Source organism: Chionomys nivalis, chromosome 18 (assembly GCF_950005125.1).
Source record: "Chionomys nivalis chromosome 18, mChiNiv1.1, whole genome shotgun sequence".
Lineage (NCBI taxonomy): Eukaryota > Metazoa > Chordata > Mammalia > Rodentia > Cricetidae > Chionomys > Chionomys nivalis.
The window spans coordinates 23,318,008-23,344,649 of record NC_080103.1 but is presented as its reverse complement, the minus strand read 5'-3'; the positions used below and the strand labels follow the sequence as shown (position 1 = coordinate 23,344,649).

The 26,642-nt window shown below is 39.9% G+C and overlaps 1 protein-coding gene across 1 annotated transcript in view; it reads right to left on the bottom strand.

The window, feature by feature from the left end:
* Nucleotides 1-26,642, bottom strand: part of LOC130889448 (mitochondrial adenyl nucleotide antiporter SLC25A24-like) — a 62,228-nt gene that overhangs the window by 9,620 nt on the left and 25,966 nt on the right. The window contains exons 5-6 of the mRNA XM_057793184.1: nucleotides 7,025-7,183; nucleotides 2,727-2,879 (exon numbers count right to left, since the gene is read on the bottom strand). Of these exons, the coding sequence (XP_057649167.1) occupies nucleotides 2,727-2,879; nucleotides 7,025-7,183 (312 nt within the window). The remainder of the gene's footprint in view (nucleotides 1-2,726; nucleotides 2,880-7,024; nucleotides 7,184-26,642) is intronic.

Genomic DNA, 26,642 nt, shown 5'->3' with positions numbered 1-26,642 from the left:
AGACTCCAGTGTAAGACCTAGCTCATGACAAATACTGAAATACAAGAAATTGCCAAAATTCAAAAGATATTGTATACTACTCAGTGGTAAAAAAAAAAAAAAAAAAAAAAAAAAAAAAAAAAAAACAATGACTTCTTGAATTTTGCATGTAAATGGATGAAAATAAAAAACATTATCCTGAGTGAGGTAACCCAGACCCCAAAAGATGAACATGGGATGTACTCACTCATAATTGGGTTTTAGCCATAAATATAGGACAGTGAGCCTATAATTCACGATCCTAGAGAAGCTAAATAAGAAGGTGAACCCAAAGAAAAACATATAGTTATCCCCCTGGATATTGGAAGTAGTCAAGATTGCTGGGCAAAAATTTGGGAACTGGGTGGTGGGGTGGGATGGGGGAAAGGGGAGATGGGGAGAGAAAAGTGAGAAGGGGAGGATGGGGAGAACTTGGGGGAATGGCATGGTTGGGATAATGGAAGGTTGGATATGGGAGCAGGGAAGTATATCTTAATTAAGGGAGCCATTTTAGGGTTGGCAAGAGCCTTGACTCTAGAGGGTTTCCCAGGGGTTCAGAGAGTTGTACCCAACTAGGTCCTTGGGCAGCTGAGGAGAGAGAGCCTGAAATGGCCCGATCCTATAGCCATACTAACGAATATCTGGCATATCACCATAGAATCTTCATCTGGCAATGGATGGAGATAGAGACAGAGACCCACATTGGAGCAATGGACTGAGCCCCAAGGTCCAAATGAGGAACAGAAGGAGGGAGAACATGAGCAAGGAAGTCAAGACCACAAGGGGGGCACCCACCCGCTGAGACGGTGGGGCTGATCTATTAGGAGATCACCAAGGCCAGCTGGACTGGGACTGAAAATGCATGGGATAAAACCGGACTCTCTGAATATGGTGGACAATGAGGGCTGCTGAGAAGCCAAGGACAATGGCACTGAGTTTTGATCCTACTGCATGTACTGGCTTTGTGGGAGCCTAGGCTGTTTGGATGCTCACCTTCCTAGACCTGGATGGAGCAGCGAGGACCTTGGACTGCCCACAGGGCAGGGAACCCTGACTGCTCTTTAGACTGGAGACGGAGGGGGGAGAGGAGTGGGGCGTGGGGAGTGGGGGGAGGGGAGGGAAAAGGGAGGCGGGGAGGAGGCGGAAATTTTTAATTAAAAAAAATTAATAATAATAAAAAAAGATATTGTAACTCAGACTTCCTGGGTCTCTCTGCGGCCTGGAACAAATTTAAATTTATACTCATGACTGTTCAACTGAACTTTGTTACCAACAATCTTGTTTTATTTCCTTGTTCCAGCTATACTGTGACTCTCTTACTATTTGATATTTCCTCCTCTTCCTTCAAGCCTCCAATGTGCCTTTCCTTCCCCTTTTAACCAAAGAAACTGAAGCATTGAGAAGAAAGTTACAAGAAACCTGCCTACAGTTGGACCTGCTCAGCTGTGCTTCTCCCAGGACTGCGGCTGAAGGGCCTGGCAATGCCAAGTCTTCCTGAGCACCAGCTCCAGTCTCTTACCGCAGCTCTGCTCCTTCTGAGGACAATCACTTCGCATACCCGCTCTGGGCTCTGTAGTGTCCTCCTCACTGGGTCACTTTAGAAGCACCTGCTTTTTCCAGTGGTAGGAACCCCCCCTTTGAGCTCATTATCCCTCTGGTTCCCACTTCATTCCCCTTCTACTTTTCATGGCCAAACTCCTTGAAAGAGTTCCCTGCCTTGCTCCTCTATTTTCCTAGTAACCACTGATAACACCTGACGTACCATTCATTCATTCATTCATTCATTCATTCATTCATTGTTGTCGTTGTTTTTAAATCCAAAGAGATAGATGAAATCCTTTGTGTTAGTTTTTGTTTGCTACATTTCTATCACCCAGAAAAAGGTCTTTAACAACTGAGGTGTACACTAGCTGATAAAAACAGTATCGTCGGATGGATCAGCAAATCCCCATTATAGGAAGAGCTGTGTGTTCTAACGACAAGCGTTCAAACCAGTCCAGTGTCCTTCTCATCTATTGCTTGCTCTTCAACCATCGCCCTAAGAAAGGACAGCACCAATCTTTTATGTGTTCACACAACATTAAGGCTCTAGGACCATGAAGAAAAGGCCCTAGAAAAGAAGCACTTTGATCCCATAGCTAAACATTTACTTAAAAGAGGAGAGAATTATTCTAAAATTTACAATAAAGAGGAAAAACTTGAGAAGCATATAGAGCATCCTTAGACTCTTATGAAACCCAAGTAAATTGCAATATCTGAAAACTGATATTTGTCCTGTCTCAAAGTAAATTATTTAAGGAAAAGCAAAAGTCTAAATCAGATTGAAAAATTTTGAAATTCAGTGCATGTTTCTCAACTTTGTCTTCACTAAATAGGAAGATTAATTTTGATTCATTAACAAATGGACTGAAATATCTGAAAAACATTCAAATTGTTCTAAGAAAAAATTATGAGCCTCTTATGCTGTGACAATTAACTTAAAAGAACTAGTCACAGGCCTGCTAAAATAATACAATGCAGCCTACAGAGGCACTCTGATAGTAATCAGAGAGCACAAAGGTGACCAAATGGAAATAAAAATCAGTAATATTTGCACCGACAACTATTGCTTACATACACTTGTGTTCTCTTTTACAAAAGTCTAAACTTTTCAAAAACCAAATTTCAAACATGATCATTTAAAAACCCCATAGTCAATAACAGCTCACCTGTTCATAAGCCCCAATCTTGAGTGCTGTCTCCGGTGCGATTTTAAAGACGTTCACACCGTTTCCTTGCCACAGAGAGAAAAGGCCGCCTTCCTTTATCATCTGCTTGAACTCATTCACCAATCCCATTTTACTTACTTTTGAACGACGAACCTAGAAATAAGTGGCAAGGTTATTTACAATTATTTTGCTGCTAATACAAAATTCCTTCATTGCTGGTGAAATAACTAAATCTATAGAATTCGTAACTTTCAACAGCAGTTTAATTTTTCTGCAGTCACATAAAAGCAATGTTACTGTTTTTCTTGCCCCCAATCACACATCCACTGTTTTGCATCCTATGTTTTGAAGAAAGTAAAATCACAGAAACAAACATTTCACGTGTTTTAAATTTGCAGGCTGCTCAGCATAGATGATGAAATCACCCACAGTTTAACTCCACCTTGCCTCTGCGCACTGTATGCATGGGGTGTATTCGAGCTACCCAATAATCAGTTAGGAGCTATCTCCATTATCAGACTACAGCTACAGTATCACCATAGTGCATATATTCAAGTATCCCTTATTTCACTCCATTCAGGCTCCAACTCTCAGCAGCAGTGATGTTTGCAATGTGCGTATGCCAGAGGCAGCATGAAGTGCTTTCTTCAGTGAGAGAATGAAAGTCCTATAACTTGCATTAGGGTATAGTATTATGATTGTTACACTTTAGTATTGATGCTGGTAATCTCTTCTTATGCTTAATTTATAAATTAAACTTTATTATGTGTATATATGTATAGGATAAAATACAGCATTCTAGGGTTTAGTGTTATCTACAGTGTAAGGTAACCGATGGGAAAACTTCCCCCAGAGACAGGAACTACTGTAATCTAAAACATCAAAGAAAAATAAAGACAATTTATGGAAGAGAGAATTCTAATTCAATTATCAGAGACCCTTAGCATGAGCAAAGTATGTGCCTGTTACCAAAAATACCCTGAGATTATTAAAGAGCACATTGAAATATGCATTGAAAACAGAATTGGATGAAAAATACATCAAACTTCCAGTGATGATTACATGGAGGCTTCAGGGCATTGTGGATTGGACTGTAGCTCTCAAATATGTTGACGCCCTAACTCCTATTCCTTCAGGTTCTGGTCCTACTTGGAGGGGACCTTTGCAGATGAATCAGGCTGATCTAATAAGACCTTTATCCTTACAAATGGAAGATTTGGACATAGAGACATAGCACACCAAGAAGGAAGGCATTATGAAGTGACGGGGAAGATGGCCTTATCCAAGTCAAGGAGAGGCACCAGGAGCAGACTCCCTGAGCACCCAGGGAGCAGCCAGTCCTGTGGACCACTTGACTGGTCCTCCAGAACTACAACAATACGTTTCTGATTTCATGCCAAGTCGTGGCACTTTGTTACTCAATTCCTAACAAAGGGAGCTGTGGAAATTACAGGTCAGAAATTGTATGCCTGCCTTCAATGTTTTCCTGTCATTTTATGGTTTTTTAAAAAAAAAAAAATGTGTGCATGAGAGAAACAGAGAGACAGAAAGACAGGGTCTGGCCTGAACTTTGCTGTATAACTGAGGATGACCTTAGACTCCTGCCTCTCCTGCCTCTCCGGCCTCCACTTCCTAAGCGCTGAGACTACAGGCACGTGTCATCACATCTGGCTTTAATTCACTTCTTACCTACTCTTCCTCCATATTCTCTATTCTTCCTATATTTTCCTTTCCTTTTTCACATCCTTTTCCTGCTCTCTCGACTTTATTTCTTTCCTTTTTTTATTCTTTCCATTATCCCACATTTGATCTATATTTTTAATTCGAGATTTCCTTGTTTAATAATAATGCATGCATAATGTGTTCTGATCATTTCAGCCCCTTTTCTTCCTCCCCATCCCCTGTATCACTTTCCCTCTCAACTTCATGTGATTTCTAATCCACCATGTCCACTTGATGCTGCATGTGTGCGCATGGGTCTAGGATCATCTCTTCTCAGGGGCCCCTTCCTTGGAGAAAGCTGACTGTTCCTCTCGCAGCAACCATCAATTGCCAACTACCCCTCAGAGGTAGGAGCCTGCCCTGCCCATGCTATGGTTTTGGCTAGCTTGATCTTAGACAGGTCTTGTGCATGTGGTTGCAGCTGCTGCGAGTGCATGGGTGCAGCAGCCCATCATGTCCAGCAAACACTTTCACTGCAAATGTGGCTGCATGCTTTTCCACCCTCCTAACCCAATGAGTCTTAGAGATCTAATCACCCCTCCCTGGGTGTACCTACAATATTCTTTCCCATGGTGTATAAAACAAAACCTCTCAAGTGACAACTGCTATTTTCAATATCTTATCATCACAGAGTTATAGGTCTGTAATGTTCAGAAAATAAGAACTATGCTCTTTCATCTTTGCATTTCTAGCACCTAACATGTAATAAACACACAAGATCATTTTCTTCTTAACTTTCCCCCTTAGCCCTATTCCCATCTCTGTCACAGATCAACCATGTCTCCTCCGTGTTGCACTGTGCATGTCCATATTTTTTCCTTTACACGTAATTTTTAAAATTTTCTTTCAGACCCAGGTACTGGAGAAACTGGGTTTTCTACTCTAATGTGTAACAGAACATTTTCAATTCTGTCTTTCCTAACAATTGTCCAAACTTAGCTTCCTGGCCATGGAATCAAGGACGCAGACGGATAATGGGTTACTTGTCCTATTACCACGTACTAAACTATATTCCCCATACTTAGATGATTAAACTAAAGCCTTTATTTCTATTGGATAAATTAACCAAGATATTGTTTCAGATCTATATGAGAAATGTAGCACAAATAATAAAAACCCAGAGACAAATATTGGTGTTCAACCTAAGATCATAGAAGCAAAGCAGCCAAGCCAGTAGAGAGCTCTTACCTCTATGGAATCTTCAGACTGAAAGAGAGCGAGTTCCTGTCTCATCCTGCGGTGTGCACCCCACCACCTGACCTCTAGGGTGGCTGCTGGGATTAAAGATATGTGTCACCACTGCCTGATCTGTACGGCTGAACTAGCATGACTGCTTTGCGTTCTGGTCTTTAGGCAAGGTTTATTTATTAAAATACAAATAAAATCTCACTACAGAGAAATAATAAGGAAAAATAAAATAGTATCTATTCCCCTTGGTATTCCCATAGTACTAGTGTGTTTTCTGTGTTGTTATATAATGGCATTTCAATATTTATTATCTAATTAAATATTTCCCTGATGTATTGTAATTCCTCCAATGTTAAAAAGTGTATCTAACTGTGTACAGTACTTAATGCCCATTAAAGACCTAATATATAACATATTCTGCTAAATAGGTATGGGATGAATAAATAAAGCTCCCATAATCCAAAATAATATCCTTCTAACACATTGTATTTTCTAAAAATGGCATATAAATTTAACATTTAAGCACAGTCATGGATTTTAAGAAATTAAAGAATAAATTGCAAAGTTATTAATTAGGTAACATTACAATTTTATGCAATTATCATAGTATACTATAATAACTATCTACAACTCATCACCAAAGGTTACTAATATCACCAAAACAACAAGGGGCAATAAAATACCCAGATATATCATTTTAATTACAAATTTAAATTCACTATATTGTTTCTTGATTTTTATATTCTTATAGCAAAGAATTCAGCAAGTATTGAATTATAATTATGAATTTTAATTACTAGAGAGTAGATTAATTATACTTCTGGAAAACAGTCTGATAGGGTGGATCTATTGTTACTTTAAGTTAAAATTAATTCAAGTATTGTATTAGGTAGCATTTTCCCGTTATGAGCAAGCAGCCACACACACGGAAAGACATCTTCAGAGGTTTCATTCATGGCAGCAAAGCAGTGGAATTCCCATTCTGTGGCAGGGAGCAGAGAGAGGGAATGTCTGCTTGGCCAGCTACTCCCCTTTTCCTTCTCTTCCTCAGAGGCCCAGCCTATGCCCTGGTGCTGCCCACCATCACGGTGACTCCTCTTCCTGAGTTAATCCTGTGCAAATGCCCTGAGAGACCACCTGGGCGAGCGCTCTGCTAATCTGCTAGGCTCGGCTTAATCCAACAAAACTGACATTCAAGATTAATCTTTCCAAACACCACAGGAGCCTCTTGAACAAAATGAAGAGATATTTTAACAGTAAAGAGAAAATAATTTAAATTGTCAAGAAAGCATAAAATTCAATGAGAGATACTATGAAATCTGACAGACATTTAAAATTAGCATCTTAGTTATCCAGGGCTCCATGTCCCTTCAAGGCACACGAAGTACCTGCATCAAGACCTTCAAGCGGTCCAGAGGCGCCGTGCACGTCCGTGTTATGGCGCTCGCTATCCCGGCCGCCACTAACCGCTTCCACCATGCCCCAGACTTCTTTTCTTGCTCTGTGAATTCATCTGGGATACTTATACTCTCTCCCATGTCAATTATCTGATAAGTGAAAGAGTTAGACAGTGAACTGTAAACACTTGAGAAATAAAAGTTTAGTTTTCTACAAAGATCAAAAAAAACTTTTCATGCAGACCAAAAACTTCAACATTGGTTTTTTAAATCAGCTCCTATACTGAAGATTGATAATTTGCTTACTACTCAATGCTTAGACTCAGAGGATTTTGAATAAAATAAAATTTATTTTAAAATAAAATTTTCATTAAATTAGCTATTAATTTAAAATAATTCTCAAACCATTTGAATAATCCCTTCCATGAAAACAATGTAAATCTGCGAGCAGGGAATGAGCCACTTACCCAGTGTCTGTCACACACTAGGTGAGGAACAAATACTGAATAAATTTCCACACCTTATTCCAAATTCATACATGTGAGCCAAAGTCAGGAGGCAGGACTAACATCTTACATGCTCTGACTTACTTTTCTCAGTGATCTTTTGTGGATCAATTTTCTCTTTAAATTTGTGTATTACAATGAATTTATATTTAGTAATTTTATCTTTAGCAACATAATTTATTTTCTGAAGACTGTTTGTAAGTGTTAAAGCACCATGTTTCAATGAAGAATGCCAACTCAACTTAGATTCTATTTCTGTTGGTGTGACAGAGAAGATACTGTTCTTCTTAGCCTCCTCACTTGGATTTATTCATTCTGTTAATGCTCTTTCAGGAACCTTCTCAAATTATCTTCCCTCTGCCCCCAAAGAGTTCTTCTTTACTCAATAGCTTCCTGTCTAATACAACACGATCTTGATTGATTAGCTTATTTCTGTTTATTGCTTGGCTACTCTTTTACAAAGTAATCCAAATAAAGTCAACAATCTGGTCTCTCTTGTGTACTGCTAGGAACCTAGATCTTAGCTCCTGAAGATAAGTGTGCTCAATAAACATTGCTGAAATAAGTGTCAACAAGCCAGGCCCTGGACTTTGTGTTAGTGACAGTCATGGAGAAGTTGGTTTCTGCCTCTAGCATTTACGAGCTCTGTTATTTTTATCTCTAGAATAAGAGAGATGGGAAAAGATGCAATCAATGACAATACAGAGCAATAACTACAACAACAATGGCGACAAATGAAAGTGTCCTAAGGAAATCCTGCAGAAACACTGGAGGCACAAATTGGACTTGATGGGTTAAGAAAGCAGAGACAGAGTTGGGTGGTTAGGGAAAGCAGAGTGGACATGGGAGGAGTTCAGTTAGGGGGAAATACGATCACTCCACATTGCACAAAGTATCAAAGAACTAATAAAAGTAAAAAAGCATTTTAAAAATAAAAAACTATAAATTTAAGATGAAAGAAAAGAATTCCTTATAGTCAGAGTAACATAGAAGCCCCAAAGCACCAGCTTGAATCCAGGAATCCTGATCTCAAAGACAATCACATTATACTGTCTTTCTATAGATCTCAGAGGGATTCATATTATACTTTCTATTTAAGTAAGGATTACCCAAAGGGATGTTGGTATGCTTGAAGATATTACTTATTCTAAGAACCAGAAGATTATAAGTAGGCATGGAAAGGGATGTTTTTAAAAAATAAAATAACTAAAAGAAAACAAAAAATAAAATAAATTAAAATAAAATAAAGGGGTGAAGGTCAGTGAAATGGCTCTACAGATAAAGATGATGGCCACCAAGCCTGATGATCTGAGTTCATTTTCCAGAACCTATGCAGTACAAAGAGAAAACTGTGTGAGCACACATACTTACACTCAATCTGATATCTTTTTAAAGGGTTTAGATAATTACTGATTAGAAAGCAGAAAGTGATGATGGGTTCAAGAGTTTGAAATACCCATTGCTTTCTTAGGGCGTTTGTAAAGAACAAAGGACTAAATCTCAAGTTTTGAGTTTATAGTGCTTCATTCCATGTAGAAAATTGGGTTGATCCATCTAGAGATGACCTAATGTCACGGACCAGCCAATTAGAAAAGGAAATGAAAGTAAGAGATGACTGAAAGAGAGAGAAAACGAAGGTGTCAAAATAATAGATCATGGAGCACAAACCTAAACACCTTTGGAGTCCAGGTTCTAAAGAACCCAGAAAACTGTGATTTACCTATGAGATTCCTCTAGTTTTAAGCAATATCTGAGTCAAAAAGAACACTTAGCCTTTGATGGATGTTTGGAAACATGAGCTCCATTCAGTCACGCCCATACCCGGTTTGGGTGCTGTTGAGAGAATGCTTTTGTTTGGGCTTTAAAGCTGATGCTGGAACAGGTTAAGAACAGAAGCTGTGGGAAGAGTGGGATTTATTTTGCATGTGACAATGTGAAATTTGGAACTAAAGAGCAGAATGCAATAGGATGAATGTGAGTGTGCCCCCCCCCCAGTTTTATACACTTAAATCCTAACCCCAGTGTGATAATTAGATAGTAGAGTTGGGTTCACTGAAACATAACTAGATCTTAAAGCTAAGGTCCTCAAGAATAAAATGTATGTCTTAAGAAGACACCTATGCACTACCAGACTCTTTTTTTTTTCAACCTGTAAGGGAAAAAATATCCCTCTATAACCAGGAAGAAGATTCTGCTAAAAACCAGACTATGAGACTATGCACCTTTAGCTCAAGGCTCTAGCTGAGATGAAAATACATTGCTTAAGCTACCACACCAGTGTTAATTTGTTACAGCAGACCACATTAAGACAAATAAAATCACAATCATTTTTTATTTTTAAAATAGCCAGAATCAAGAAACTATAAAATCTATGTAGAAAAATAAAGATCATTAAAAACTCAAGTTAATTGGGCTTTTAAAAGTAAATGATGCGGCCCGTTGGTGGTAGCACATACCTTTAATCCCAACACTCAAGAGGTAGAGGCAGGCGGATCTCTATGAGTTTGAGACCAGCCTGGTCTACAGAGCTAGTTCCAGGACAGGCTCCAAAGCTACAGAGAAACCTTGTCTCAAAAAACAAACAGAAAAACAAAAACAAAAAAAGATGAGGAGTAAAAAGGGTGGTTTACTTTACCAGGTTGGTGACACTATAGAGCCATGAGCATCAAAAACAGTTCAATACTAACTCTGAGAATATTGAGTTATCAATGGAAGTTTGATATCTGAGCAAAGTGGTACTGGATTAAGAATAAATATGGAAGCCATAGCCTGGTTATGTTGTGTTGAGAAAATTCTTCAATACAGGGAAATATAAAAGCAGTCTTCCCTTAGCATTGTTGTAGGGAGAGGGCCCGCTTGTTTTAATTTATTAACCAATGAAAGCAACACATAAACAGAAGAAACTCCTACACCATAGCCTCCTACAAATGCAACTACAGAAGTGTTAACACCTAAGCATAAGAGATGGGGCTAGACCAAGAGAGGTAAACGTGATGAAGCAATAGTGAGTATTCTTGAAAATATTGGATTTGAAATCCATTGGACTTTTGGTGAATTTAGGTCCAAAAAATAAGGATTCCAATTCAATTAAGAACAATGTGGAGAAGACAAGCAAATGAGCAAATAACATAGTAGAGAAAAAAGAATTTGCAAGTCTTAAGTTCAAGAATTTATATCTGCAATAAATATGCAATACTTCATTGCTCTATTCAATTAAGCTCTCTATTCTTAATTTACTACTAAATCCTCCTTTGTCCTTTAGTTTCATAAAGGGTAGCGTAATGTTCTTAAAAAGAAAATGTAGCCCTATAGAAAAATAAGAACAAGATAGAAATCTCATCAAAAATAGACAACAGCTGTGAACAGACATTCATGCAAAATAGTATGAATACATGTGATCTTTCTATGAAAATATTTCAAACTTCATAGAGAATAGGAGATACTCATTGAAGCAATGAGATGGAACCTTGCACCCAATGGATGGCAAATGTTTGAAGACTGGATGGTGACAAGCAGTGTAACTTCACAATGCATAAAGGACAGGAAACTTTCGGTGCTATTTCTGGAAGTATCAGTTGGTAGAGTACCTAACTTCTGGGATATGATATGGCAAGACTTCATCAACTAAAAACCAGACACCTTAGTAGAATGTACAGAAACATAATTCCTGTGGCTCAGAAACTGACATGAAACTCTCTAGGTACATGAGAGGGGCACATTTTTGTGGCTGGAGAAAATGCAAATAGTCATCACTACACTGCTGTTTAAGAAAGGCGAAGTGCCGCCCACCAGAGAAGTATGAAGGCAATCTTCACTCTCCCTCCTCTCCTCCAAATCCAATCCCCATCCTCATCCCCAGCTCTGCAGCTGATTACCCACTGTGACCTCCCTTCCCTCTCTGCTCCAGTTCCCAGGGGACTACGCAGATCCTGGTGACACACTTACTTCCCTTCCTCCTGTGGATGCCTTCAGTCCCCCACTCTAGCCCATCCCCAGTTCTAATAAGTATCAGCTCCCAATACCTAGAAACACATTCTACCTGAAATCCCTGAGTAGCCTGTCTTAGTTAGGGTATCTATTGCTTTTATAAAATAAAACATTTAATTGGGGTGACTCACAGTTCAGAGGTTCAGTCCATTATCATCATAGTGAGACATGGTGATGTGCAGATAGACATGGTGCTGGAGAAGTCACTGAGAGTCCTACGTCTTATAGGCAACAGGAAATGGTCTGAGGGTCACACTGAGCAAACATTGAGCAAAGGAGACCTCAAAGCCCACCCCCACAGTGACACACTTCCTCCAACACCTCCTAATAGTACCACACCCTTTGAGGACCATTTTCTTTCAAACCACCACATTCACTCCCTGGCCCCCAAAGACTTGCAACCATATCATAATGCAAAAACGCATTCATTGGTTCCCATAATCTCATAAGAAGTGGCACTATTAGGATGCTTTGTTGAAGTGGAGAGGAAGTGTGTCACTGTGGCGGCAGGCTTTGAGGTTTCCTATGCTCAGGATACCACCCAGTGTGTCAGCTGACCTCCTGTTGCCTACAAGATGTAGCACTCTCAGCTACTGCTCCAGCACCACATCTGTCTGTGCATTGCCAGGCTCACGTCATGATTGTAATGAACTGAACCTCTGAAACTGTAAGCGAGTCACCCCTATTAAATGTTTTCTTTATAAGGGTTGTTGTGGTCATGGTGTCTTTTCACAGCAATAGAAACCCTAACAAAGAAATAGCCACACCTGGCAGGATCTCATAAGTATTCCCTACCATGTAACCCACAGTCACCAAACTCTCCTAAGAATAAGAGAAAGTAACAAAAACCAAGGAGCAAAGTACCCACCCAGAAAAGACAAGATTGGATAACAGCACCTAGAATTCCAATCACCCCAAACCCAGATTCCTAGACACCAACATAAAAACACAATCAGTAAGAACCAGGACAGTATGTCTCCACTAGAGTTCAGTGGAGCTATATTGCTGAGAAATGCAATATAGCTGAAGCACAAGACAAGGACTTCAAAATAACCTTTATGACTATGTTAGAGGTCCTTTAAAAGGATATGAATACATCGATTAATGAATCTATGAAAACAAAAACTGAGATAAAATGAAGAAAATAGTTTAATTCTTACAAGTAAAAAATAGAATCAATAAATAAAACCCAAACTAAGGAATAAATGGAAAAGAAAAATTTAGGAACTTGAACAGGAACCCCAGAGGCAAGCCTCACCAACAGAATACAAAAGATAGAAAAGAGAATCTTAGGCATTGAAGACATAACAGGAAAAATGGATAACAGGAAAAATGATCCAAAAAAATGTTAAATCTAAAAGGTCCAGTCACAAAACATGCAAGAACTCTGGGACACTATAAAAAGAACAAATCTAAGAATTATGGGAATAAAGGAAGGAAAAGAAATACCGGTCAAAGGCACAGAAAATATTTTCAACAAAATGATAGAAGAAAATGTCTAAAGGAGGAGGTACCTATTAAGATAATTAAATGTTTTGTTTTATAAAAGCAATAGAAACATACAGAATATCAAACAGATTGGACCTATAAAGAAATTTCCCACAATACATAATAATCAAAACACTAAAGGTACAGAACAAAGAAAGAATATTAAATCTTCAAGAGAAAAAGACCAAATAACACATAAAGAAAAAATAACATGTGACTTCTCAATGGGGACTCTAAAAGGAGAAGGGCCCAAACAAATGTTCTACAAACTCTAAGAGACTATAGATGCCAGACCAGAATATCATACCCAGCAAAACTTTCAGTAACAATATATGGAGAAAGAAAGAAATTCCATGAAAATTCCACATTCAAGCAGTATCTATCTATAAATCCAGCCCTAGAGAAAGTGCTGGAAGGAAAACTTCAACCTGAAGAGATTGACCACACCCAAGAAAATACAAGGAATAAATAATATCAGAACAACAAATTTAAAAAGGAGGGGGAAAACCCACACTATAACAACAAAATAGCAGGAATCAACAAATTCTGTTCATTGATAACTATCAACATCAATGGCTTCAATTCCCCAGCAAAGCACACAGACTAACAGAATAGATACAAAGAGGATCCCTCCCTCAGCAGCATCCAAAAAATACACCTTAGCATCAAGGATGGACATGACCTAAGGGTAAAATGATGGAAAAATATATTCCAAGCAAATGGATCTAAGAAGCAAGGTGGTGTCACCATCTTAATACCCGACAAAACAGACCAGTGTAGAATATTATTTTAAAGTGTGTTACATGTGCTTATGCTCTGGAAAATTTGTTTACTGATGTAAAGATGTGTTGCATTCTTTTATGTTGTATTTGTTTAACTCTGTAAAGCTGTAATTCTTTGCCTGTCTAAAATACCTGATGGTCTAATAAAGAGCTGAACAGCCGATAAGCAAGGTAGGGGAAAGGATAAGCAGGGCTGACAGGCAGAGAGAATAAATAGGAGGAGAAATCTGGGAGAGAGAAGGAGCAAGATAGAACAAGGAGAGAAAAATGCTAAGGGCCAGCTACCCACACAGCCAGCCATGGAGGAAGAGTGAAAGTGAGCTATACAGAAGTAAGAAAAGGAAAAATTCCAGAGGCAAAAGGTATACTGGATAATTTAAGCTAAGAAAAGCTGGTTAGAAACAAGACAAGCTATGTTGTGGGATTCCCCTCAGTGTGCTGTGAATACCATTGGTGAATAAAGAAACTGCCTTGGCCTATTGATAGGGCAGAACTTAGCTAGGCAGGGAAAACTAAACTGAATGCTAGGAAAAAGGATGCAGAGTCAAGGAGAAGCCATGGAGCCACTGCCAGAGACAGACGCGCTCAAACTTTGCTGGTAGGCCATGATCTCGTGGTGATGCACAGATTAACGGAGATGGGTTAAATTAAGAGCAAATAAGAAGCTAGAGCTAATGGGTCAAGCAGTGATTTAAATAATATAGTTTCTGTGTAATTATTTCGTGTCTGAGCTGCCAGGCAGCCAGGAAACAAGCTACTTCCTATAACAAAGATAAGGCCAGGCACTTATAAGAAAGAATAAGACTCCATGTGCATGTGTGATTTATTTGGGAGCTGGGTGGCAGGCCCCCCCAAAAGCCAAAAGAATAAAAAAGAGTAAAAACCAACAACAACATTTTGGCATTCCAACATTGGGCTAGAGGAAAAGAAAATACAACAACAATAGACTTCAAAACAAATCAGGAGAGGCAAAGCGGGCCCCTGCTGCTGGGGCTGCAGTCTCTGCTGTGATCTGCTGGACCTGCTCTGCCTGCGCCCTACTTCCCTTAGTCCCTGGCTCATTGGGGCATCCAGGAGTTCCTGTGTAGGTGCCGAGAAGTTTCATCGGGACGGGTGAGTGTGTGCTATCCTGGGGCGGACTGTCCCGGTAGAGAGCACAAACACCCCTCCCCCAGCTCCTGCTGCAGGGCTTGCTCTCCTACACACCCGCCCCCACCCCCACCCCCAAACCTGCCTTGTATGCAAGGTCCTTAGCTGTGGAACAGTTTCCTGCCATTTCACTAAGGCTACCAACCCAGAGCAGTGAGTCCCTGACTAGAGGGCAGGCCTCAAGGTCCCCGCCAGGGAAAGCGGGCCCCTGCTGCTGGGGCTGCAGTCTCTGCTGTGATCTGCTGGACCTGCTCTGCCTGCGCCCTACTTCCATTAGTCCCTGGCTCATTGGGGCATCCAGGAGTTCCTGTGTAGGTGCCGAGAAGTTTCATCAGGACGGGTGAGTGTGTACTATCCTGGGGCGGACGGTCCCGGTAGAGAGCACAAACGCCCCTACACTAAGGCTACCCAACCAGAGCAGCGGGCAGGCCTCAGCAACCCCCGAAAGGGAGCGCAGGCACCTCCAGCTTGTACTGCAGTGTCGCCTGTGTTCTACTGGACCCCGCCCGACCCCTTGCATTCGGCCTTCTTTACGCGGGTCATTGGAATACCACGCATCCATGTTTTGGTGTTGAGGAGTTCACCTGGAAGGGAACGGTTCCTGCCCCTACACTGAGGAGATACACCTAGAGAGTTAGTCACAGCAAAGACTGGTCCAAGACATCAGGCCTCTCCTGGCTCCATTTGAAGGAAAAGATGGGCAGGCGCCAATGCAAGAATTCCCCCAACAACTTGAAAGGCAACGTGACATCACCAGGATCCAGGAATCCCGAAATGAGAAGTCTAAACCCTAATACAGAAGAATTAGAAGAATTCGACTCAAAAGTGAATTTTATGAAAATAATAGAGGACCTTAAACAGGAAGTGAAAAACTGCCACAACCAATTAGAGATTACAAACAAAAAGGTAGAGGAAATGAATAAATATCTCAAAGATACCCAAGAAAACCAAGAGAAACAAGAAAAAGTAATCAAACAGGTAAGGGAAACGGTTCAAGACTTGAAGAACGAAGTGGAAGTAATAAAGAAAACACAAACCGAGGGAAGGATGGAGATGGAAAATTTGAATAAACGAACAGGAACTACAGAGACAAGTACCACCAACAGATTACAAGAGAGAGAAGAAAGAATCTCAGACACTGAAGATACCATAGAGAAAATAAACACTCTCATCAAAGAAAACAGCATAACCAACAAATTCTCATCACAAAACATTCAGGAAATCTGGGACACAATAAAAAGACCAAACCTAAGAATAATAGGGATAGAAGAAGGAGAAGAAGTACAGCTCAATGGTCCAGAAAATATATTTAATAAAATTATAGAAGAAAACTTTCCCAACCTTAAGAAAGATATTCCTTTGAAGGTCCAAGAAGCATACAGAACACCAAATCGACTGGATCAAAAAAAAACATCTCCTCGTCATATAATAATCAAAACACAAAACATACAGAATAAAGAAAGAATATTAAGAGCTGCAAAGGAAAAAGGTCAAGTTACCTATAAAGGTAAACCTATCAGACTTACACCTGATTTCTCTATGGAAACCATGAAAGCCAGAAGGTCCTGGATAGATATACTGCAGAAACTACGAGACCATGGATGCAAGCCCAGACTACTATACCCAGCCAAGCTTTCGTTCACTATAAATGGAGAAAACAAAGTTTTCCAGGATAAAAACAAATTTAAACAATACGTAGCCACAAATCCAGCCCTTCAGAAAGTAATTGAAGGAAAATCACAAACCAAGGAGTCCAACAATGCCCACAATAACTCAGACATCTAAAGACCCTTCACCAGCACAACTTGAAGAAGGGAAACACACAAACTCTACTACCAAAGAAAAGAAAGAAAGAAAGGAAAAATGACCGGAGTTAACAACCACTGGTCATTAATATCACTTAATATCAATGGACTCAACTCACCTATAAAGAGGCACAGGCTAAGAGATTGGATACGAAAACAGGATCCAACATTCTGCTGCTTACAAGAAACACACCTCAACCACAAAGACAGACATCTACTCAGAGTAAAGGGCTGGGAAAAGGTTTATCAAGCAAACGGACCTAAGAAACAAGCAGGTGTGGCCATACTAATTTCTAAGAAAGTTGACTTCAAACTAAAATCAATCAAAAGAGATGGAGATGGACATTTTTTACTCATAACAGGAACAATTCACCAGGATGAAATCTCAATCCTGAATATATATGCCCCTAATATAAAAGCACCCACTTATGTAAAAGAAACATTACTAAAACTCAAGGCAGTCATCAAACCACACACACTAATAGTAGGAGATTTCAACACTCCTCTCTCACCAATGGACAGGTCAATCAAACAGAAACCTAACAGAGAAATAAGAGGATTAAGGGAGGTAATGAATCAAATGGACTTAACAGACATCTATAGAACATTCCACCCAAATAGGAAAGAATATACCTTCTTCTCTGCAGCTCATGGAACCTTCTCGAAAATAGACCACATACTCGGTAACAAAGCAAACTTACACAGTTACAAAAAAATATCGGTAACCACCTGTGTCTTATCAGATCACCATGGATTAAAGTTAGAATTCAACAACAATGCTATCCCCAGAAAGCCTATGAACTCATGGAAACTGGACAGTCAACTACTGAACCTCACCTGGATCAAGGAAGAAATAAAGAAAGAAATTAAAGTCTTTCTTGAATTCAATGAAAACGAAGACTCAACATACTCAAACCTATGGGACACTATGAAAGCAGTGCTAAGAGGAAAATTCATAGCATTAAGTGCCCACTTAAAGAAAACGGAGAAAGCACACATTGGAGACTTAATAGCCCACCTGAAAGCTTTAGAAAAAAAAGAAGCAGACTCACCTAGGAGAAGTAGAAGACTGGAAATAATCAAATTGAGGGCTGAAATCAACAAAATAGAAACACAGAAAACAATCCAAAGAATCAATGAAACAAAAAGCTGGTTCATGGAGAAAATCAATAAGATTGATAAACCCCTATCCAAACTAATCAAACGGCGGAGAGAGAATACGCAAATTAACAAAATCAGAAACGAAAAGGGAGACATAACCACAGACTCAGAGGAAATTCAGAGAATCATTAGATCTTACTACAAAAATCTGTATGCCACAAAATTGGAAAATGTTATAGAAATGGACACTTTTTTAGATAAGTACCATATACCAAAGTTAAACCAGGACCAGGTGAACAATCTAAATAGACCTGTTAGTCGCGAAGAATTAGAAGTTGTTATAAAAAACCTCCCCACCAAAAAAAGCCCAGGTCCAGATGGCTTCAATGCAGAATTCTACCAGAACTTCCAAGAAGACCTAATACCTATACTCCTTAATGTATTTCACAATATTGAAACAGAGAAGTCATTGCCAAATTCCTTTTATGAAGCTGAAGTTACTCTGATACCAAAACCACACAAAGACACAACCAAGAAAGAGAACTACAGGCCAATCTCACTCATGAACATCGACGCAAAAATACTCAATAAAATACTGGCAAACCGAATCCAAGAACACATCAGAAAAATTATCCATTATGATCAAGTAGGCTTCATCCCAGAGATGCAGGGCTGGTTCAACATACGAAAATCTATCAATGTAATCCACCATATAAATAAACTGAAAGAAAAAAACCATATGATCATTTCATTAGATGCTGAAAAAGCATTTGACAAAATTCAACATCCCTTTATGATAAAGGTCTTAGAGAGATTAGGAATACAAGGGTCGTTCCTAACTATAATAAAAGCTATTTATAGCAAGCCGTCAGCTAACATCAAATTAAATGGAGAGAAACTCAAAGCTATACCACTAAAATCAGGAACACGACAAGGTTGTCCACTCTCTCCATACCTCTTTAATATAGTGCTTGAAATTCTAGCAATAGCAATAAGACAACATAAGGGGATCAAAGGGATTCAAATCGGAAAGGAAGAAGTTAAACTTTCATTATTTGCAGACAATATGATAGTGTACATAAGCGACCCCAAAAACTCCAGCAAAGAACTCCTTCAGCTGATAAACACCTTTAGTAGCGTTGCAGGATACAAGATCAATTCCAAAAAATCAGTTGCCCTCCTATACACAAAGGATAAGGAAGCAGAGATGGAAATCAGAGAAGCATCACCCTTCACGATAGCCACAAATAGCATAAAATATCTTGGGGTAACTCTAACCAAGGAAGTAAAGGATCTATTTGACAAGAACTTTAAATCAATGAAGAAAGAAATTGAGGAGGATACCAGAAAATGGAAGGATCTCCCTTGCTCTTGGATAGGGAGGATCAACATAGTAAAAATGGCAATTCTACCAAGGGCAATTTATAGATTCAATGCAATCCCCATCAAAATCCCATCAAAATTCTTCACAGATCTTGAGAGGACAATAATCAACTTTATATGGAGAAACAAAAAACCCAGGATAGCCAAAACAATCTTATATAATAAAGGATCGTCTGGAGGCATTACCATCCCTGACCTCAAACTCTATTACAGAGCCTCAGTATTGAAAACAGTTTGGTATTGGCATAAAAACAGAGAAGTCGACCAATGGAACCGAGTAGAAGACCCTGATTTTAACCCACAAACTTATGAACACCTAATTTTTGATAAAGGAGCTAAAAGTATTCAATGGAAAAAAGAGAGCATCTTCAACAAATGGTGCTGGCAGAACTGGTTGTCAACGTGTAGAAGAATGAAAATAGATCCATATCTATCACCATGCACAAAACTCAAGTCCAAATGGATTAAAGACCTCAATATTAGTCTGAACACACTGAACCTGATAGAAGAAAAAGTTGGAAGTACTCTACAACATATGGGTACAGGAGATCACTTCCTACGTTTATCCCCAGCAGCACAGACATCAAGGGCAACATTGAATAAATGGGACCTCCTGAAACTGAGTAGCTTCTGTAAAGCAAAGGACACTGTCACTAAGACAAAAAGGCAACCCACTGACTGGGAGAAGATCTTCACCAACCCTGCAACAGACAAAGGTCTGATCACCAAAATATATAAAGAACTCAAGAAACTAAACTTTAAAATGCTAATGAACCCAATAAAAAAATGGGGCACTGATCTGAACAGAGAATTCTCAACAGAAGAAATTCAAATGGCCAAAAGACACCTAAGGTCATGCTCAACCTCCTTAGCGATAAGGGAAATGCAAATTAAAACAACTTTGAGATACCATCTTACACCTGTCAGAATGGCTAAAATCAAGAACACCAATGATAGCCTTTGCTGGAGAGGCTGTGGAGAAAGAGGCACACTCATTCATTGCTGGTGGGAATGCAAACTTGTGCAACCACTTTGGAAATCAGTGTGGCGATTTCTCAGGAAATTTGGGATCAACCTACCCCAAGATCCAGTAATACCACTATTGGGAATATACCCAAGAGATGCCACATCAAATGACAAAAGTATCTGTTCAACTATGTTCATAGCAGCATTGTTTGTAATAGCCAAAACCTGGAAACAACCTAGATGCCCTTCAATGGAGGAATGGATGAAGAAAGCGTGGAATATATACATATTAGAGTACTACTCAGCAGTAAAAAACAATGACTTCTCGAATTTTGCGTGCAAATGGATGGAAATAGAAAACACTATCCTGAGTGAGGTATCCCAGACTCAAAAAGAGGAACATGGGATGTACTCACTCATAATCGGTTTCTAGCCATAAAATAAAAGACATTAAGCATATAATGTGTGATCCTATAGAAGCTAAATAAGAAAGTGAACCCAAAGAAAATCATATAGTCATCCGCATGGAGAGGGGGAAGTAGACAAGATTCCAGGGCAAAAACTGGGAACTTGCGGGTGAGGTGGCATGGGGCAAAGGGGAAATGGGATGAGAAATATGAGAAGGGGAGGATGGGAGGAGCTCGGAGGATTGGGATGGTTGGGATATAGGAAGGATGGATACGGGAGCAGCGAAGTATATATCCTATCTAAGGGAGCCATCTTAGGGTTGGCAAGAGACTTGACTCTTGAGGGGTTCGCAGGTGTCCAGGAATATGTCCCCAGCTGGTACCTTGGGCAACTAAGGAGAGGGAACCTGAAATGACCCTATCCTATACTGATGAATATCTTGCATATCACCTTAGAACCTTCATCTGGCGATGGATCGAGGTAGAGACAGAGTCTCAATTTGGAGCAACGGTCTGAGCTCTTAAGGTCCAAATGAGGAGCAGAAGGAGGGAGAACATGAGCAAAAAATCAGGACCACGAGGGATGCACCCACCCACTGTGACAGTGGAACTGATTTATTGGGAGCCCACCAAGGCCAGCTGGTCTGGGACTGAATAAGCATGGGTTGATTCCGGACTCTCTGAGCATGGCGGTCAATGAAGACTGATGAGAAGCCAAGGACAATGGCACTAGGTTTCGATCCTAATACATGAACTGGCTTTGTGGGAGCTTAGCCTGTTTGGACGCTCACCTTTCTGGACGTAGATAGAAGGACCTTGGTCTTCCCGCAGGGCAGGGAATTTGGACTGCTCTTCAGTATCGAGAGGGAGGGGGAATGGAGTGGGGGGAGGAGAAGAGGAGTGGGGATAGGGGGAGGGAAGTGGGGGGAGGGCAATATTTGGGAGGAGGGGAGGGAAATGGGAAATGGGGAGCAGGTGGAAATTTTAATTAAAAAAGAATAAAAATAAATAAATAAGTAAAAAAAAAAAAAACAAATCAGGAAAGATAGGGAAGGACACTACATATTCAAAGGCTAAGTACACCAAGAGAACATTGCAATTCTTAACATCTATGTACAAAACACAAGGACACCCGAGTTCATAAAAGAAATGGTACTACAGTTTAAATCACATACTGACCCTCACATAGTGGTGGTGGGTGGATTTGATACTCCACTCTCACCAGCAGACAAGTCGTCCAGACAAAACCTAAACAGAGAAATTCTGGACTAGATGACATCATAAGCCAAAGAGACCTAACAGATACTTACACATTTCAGCCACATACAAAAGAATGCACCTTCTTCTCAGCCCCTCACGGAACCTCCTCCAAAACTGATCACACATAAAGCAAATGTCAACAGAATTGTGTCTACCATGAATTAAAGCTGGATATCACCAGCAGAAACCACAGAAAACTTATAGAAACTGAACACATCAGTGCTGAATGAAAAATGGATCAAGGCAGTAATTAAGAAATTAAAGACGTTTTAGAATTGAATAAAATGAAACCACAACATGCCTATGGTGGCCAGTTTTATGTCAGCTTAACACAAGGTATAGTCATCAGGAGGAGGAGCTGCAACTGAAAAATGCCTCCATAAGATCAGGCTGCACTCAAGCCTGTCATACTTCCTTAATCAGTGATTAATGGGGGAGGGACCAGACTATTGTAGGTGGTGCCGCCCTGGACTAGTGGTCCTGGGTTCTATAAGGAAGCAGGCTGAGCAAGCCATGGAGAGTAATCCAGTAAGCAGCACCCTTCCATTGGCTCTACATCAGGTCCTGCCTCCAGAATCCTGCCCTATTTGAGTACCTGTATTGACTTTCTCCAATAATGAACAAAGATATGGAAGGGTAAGCCAAATAAACCTTTTCCTCCCCAAGATGTTTTGGTCATGGTGTTTCAACAAAGCAATAGTAACCCTAACTAAGACAATGCTTTATTTATGGAACACAATAAAGGCAGTTCTAAAAGGCAAGTTCATAGCACTAAGTGCCTACACACAAAAAAAAAATTGGAGATGTCATATTAGTAACTTAATAGCATACCTAAAAGCTCTAGAACAAAATGAGAAAATAATACCTAAAAGGAGTAGACAACAAGAAATAATCAAACTTGTGGATGAAATCAATAAAATATAAACAATTAAAAGACAAATAATCAATGAAACAAAGAGTAAGTCCTTTGAGAAAAATCAATAATATTGAGAGATCCATATCTAAATTATCTAAAAGGCAGAGTAAGAAGATCCAAATTAACAGAATTAGAGATGAAAGATAACACGAAGTGTCTTAGTTAGGATTACTATAGCTTTGATAAAACACCATCAACAAAAGCAACTTGGGGAGCAAAGAGTTTATTTTGCTCAGAGTTCCATGTAACAGTTCGTCATTAAAAGCAGTGATAGCAGAAATTCATGCAAAACAGGAACCTGGAGCTAAGAGCTAATACAGAGGCCATGGAGGAATACTGCTTACTGGCATGCTCATCAGATGGCTTGCCCAACCTTCTTTCTTATAAAACCCTGGACCACCAGCCCAGATGGTATCACCTACAATGGCTGGGTCCTCCTCCTTTAGTCACTAAGAAAATATCCTACAGACTTGCCTGCAGCCTGATCTTAAGGAGACATTTTCTTAACTGAGATTTTCTCCTCTCAGATCATTAGCTTGTGTCAAGTTGACATAAAACTAGTCAGCACACTGAGGAAGGCCAAAGAGTCACAAGGACATACTTTTAAAACCTGTGCCCGACTAAATTGGAAAACCTAAAAGAAATGGGTAATTTTCTCGATATAGACTACCTACCGAAGTTAAATCAAGATCAGATAAGCAATTTAAACAGACCTGTAATTCCTAATGAAGTAGAAGCAGCATTCAGTATAGAATTCTACCAGACCTTCAAAGAAGAATTAATACTAGTACTCCTCAATTCATTCCACAAAACAGAAACAAAAGGAACATTGCCCAATTCTTTTTTACAAGGACACAATTACCCTGATACCAACATCATCACATAAAGACCCAACAAAGAAAGAGAACTGCAGATCAATTTCCTTTATGAACACAGATGCAAAAATTCTCAATAAAATACTTACAAACTCTTAAGAATTCACAAAAAAGGTCATCCACTATAATCAAGTAGGCTTAATCCCAGAGATACAAGAATTGTTTAACATATACAAATCAATAAATATAATCCACTATATCAACTGACTGAAAGACAAAAACCACACGATCATCTCTAGATGCAGAAAAGACCTTTAACAAAATCTAATACTCCTTCATGATAAAAGTTCTAGAGAGATTAGAGATACAAGGAACATACTTAAACAAAATAAAGGCAGTTTACAGCAAGCCCATAGGCAATATCAATCTAATTGGGAAAAAAATCAAAGCATTTTCACTTAAATCAGGAACAAGACAAGGTTTTCCACTCTCTGCATACCTATCTAATACAGTTCTTAAATTCTTAGCCAGAGAAATAAGACAACGAAAGGAGATCAAGGGGATACAAACAGAAAAGGAAGATGTCAAAGTATCTATAATTACAGATAATGTGGTAGTACACACAAATGACCCTTAAAAATCCACTAGGAAATTCCTACAGCTGATACTTTCAACAAAGTATCAGAATGTAAAATTACTACACAAAAATCAGTATCCTTCCTATATACACATGACAAACTGACTGAAAGAGAAACTAGGGAAACCTTCAATCTTCAATAATGACTTACCTGCAAAATACCCTAGTGAAACAGTGGAACAAAGCTTGTGGGAGAAACCAACCAAGATCTGATTTGACTTACGGCCCACTTCCTGAGATGGAGCCCATATCCAACACTGTTTGGGAGGTCAAGAACACGAGCCTAGACAGAGGCCAAGCACCTAGTTAAAAATAAATGCTACTATTCCACTAAAGGAAAGTAGCAATGACCCCAACAACACTCTGCTACACTCAGGGGTCAGTGTCTTGCCTTGCCATTACCAGAGAACCTCCCTCTTGCAGCAGTTGGAAACCCACAAACAGACAATGTGCAGAGAATGAGAGACCTTGAGGCAGCTCTAAAGCAGGTATTTCCATCAAATCGCTCCACTCACAGCTCAGAGGAAGTGCAAAGAAGGAGGACACCAAGGAAACAAGGCCTTCTAAATACAGCAGGACCAATGCACATATGAACTCACAGAGACTGAGGCAGTATGCACAAGGCCTGCATGGGTCTGTACCAGATAAGAAGTGGACACATGCCCCCATCCCTAACCCAGAGGTAACTCCAATTAACTACTTGCCAAGGGCAAATTAGTTTTTCCAACAGAGATAACTGGGGAAATAAATCACTAATGAAAATAGGCCATACAGAGGTGGTTATATAGTGAGGGAGTGTGAGACGTGGGCACTCTGACTCCAGAGCTATGGTCTTATCTTCTTGTGGACTGTCTATGAACGGAAAACAGACACTGATGAGAACTGTGTGCTGTGGGTGCAGTATTTTAACTCCCCCACCTTACATCTAAAGAACTTAAAAATCTTTAAATATAGGATTTCCTTTCCTCCTTGCAATCTCAGATCAAATAATCCAGTTAAAAGATGGGGTACAGGACTAACAGAGAATTCTCAATAGAAAAATCGCAAATGACTGAAAGACACTTAAGGAAATGTTCAACATCCTTAGCCATCAGGGAAATGCAAACCAAAATGACTTTGAAATACCATCTTGCACCAGTCAGAATGGCTAAGATCAAAAACACCAGTGCTAGCATACGCTGGAGAGAATGTGGAGTGAGGGGAACACTCCGCCATTGCTTGTGGGAATGCAAACTTGTACACACACTCTAGAAATTAGTATGGTGGCTTCTCAGAAAATTGGGAATCAACCTACTTCAGGACCCAGCAATACCACTCTTGGACAAAAACCCAAAGGATGTTCAATCATACTACAAGGACATTTGTTCAACTACGTTGTTTATAGTAGCATTATTTGTAATAGCTAGAACCTGGAAACAACCTAGATGCCCCTCAATGGAGGAATGGATGAAGAAAGTGTGGTACATTTACACAATGGAGTACTGCTCAGCAGGGGGAAGACAATGACATCTTGAATTTTGCAGGCAAATGGATGGAACTATAAAAGAACATCCTGAGTGAGGTAACCCAGACCCAGAAAGATGAGCATGGTATGTACTCACTCATAAGTGGATACTAGCTGTAAAGTAAAGGATAATGAGCCTATAGTCCATGATCCTAGAGAAGCTAAGTAACAAGGTGAACCCTAAGAAAAACATATATAGGTCCACCTGGAAAGGGGAAATAGACAAGATTTCCTGACAAAATTGGGAGCATGGGGGTAGGGGGAGAAGAGAGAGTAGAAGGGTAAGAAGAGGGCAGAAGGGAAGAGGGGAGGAGAACTTGAGGGAATGAGATAGTCGAGATGGAGAAAGAACAGAGATGAGAGCAACTAAAGAGATATTTTGACTGAGGGAGTCATTGGTGGGGCTAGCAAGAAACCTGACACTAAAGAAATTCCCAGGAATCCACAAGGATGATCCCAGCTAAGACCCTAAGCAATAGAGGAGAGAGTGCCCAAATTGGCCTTGCCCTGTAATCAGATTGATGACTATCTTAAATGTCACCATAGAACCTTCATCCAGCAGCTGATGGAAACAGAGGCAGAACCCACAGCGGAACACTGGGCTGAGCTCCCAATGTCCAGTTGAAGAGTGGAAGGAGTAAGAATATGAGCAAAGAGATCAAGACCATGAAGGGTTAACCCACTGAAACAGTCTACCTGAGCTAATGGGAGCTCACCAACTCCAGCAGGATAGGAAAGGAACCAGCATAGGACCAAGCTAGGCCCTCTGAATGTGGGGGACAGTTGCAGAGCTGGGCAGACTGCAGGACCACTAGCAGCAGCACCAGGATTTATCCCTACTGCTTCTACTGGCTTTTTGGGAACCCATTCTCTTTGGACAGATACCTTGCTCAGCCTAAATAT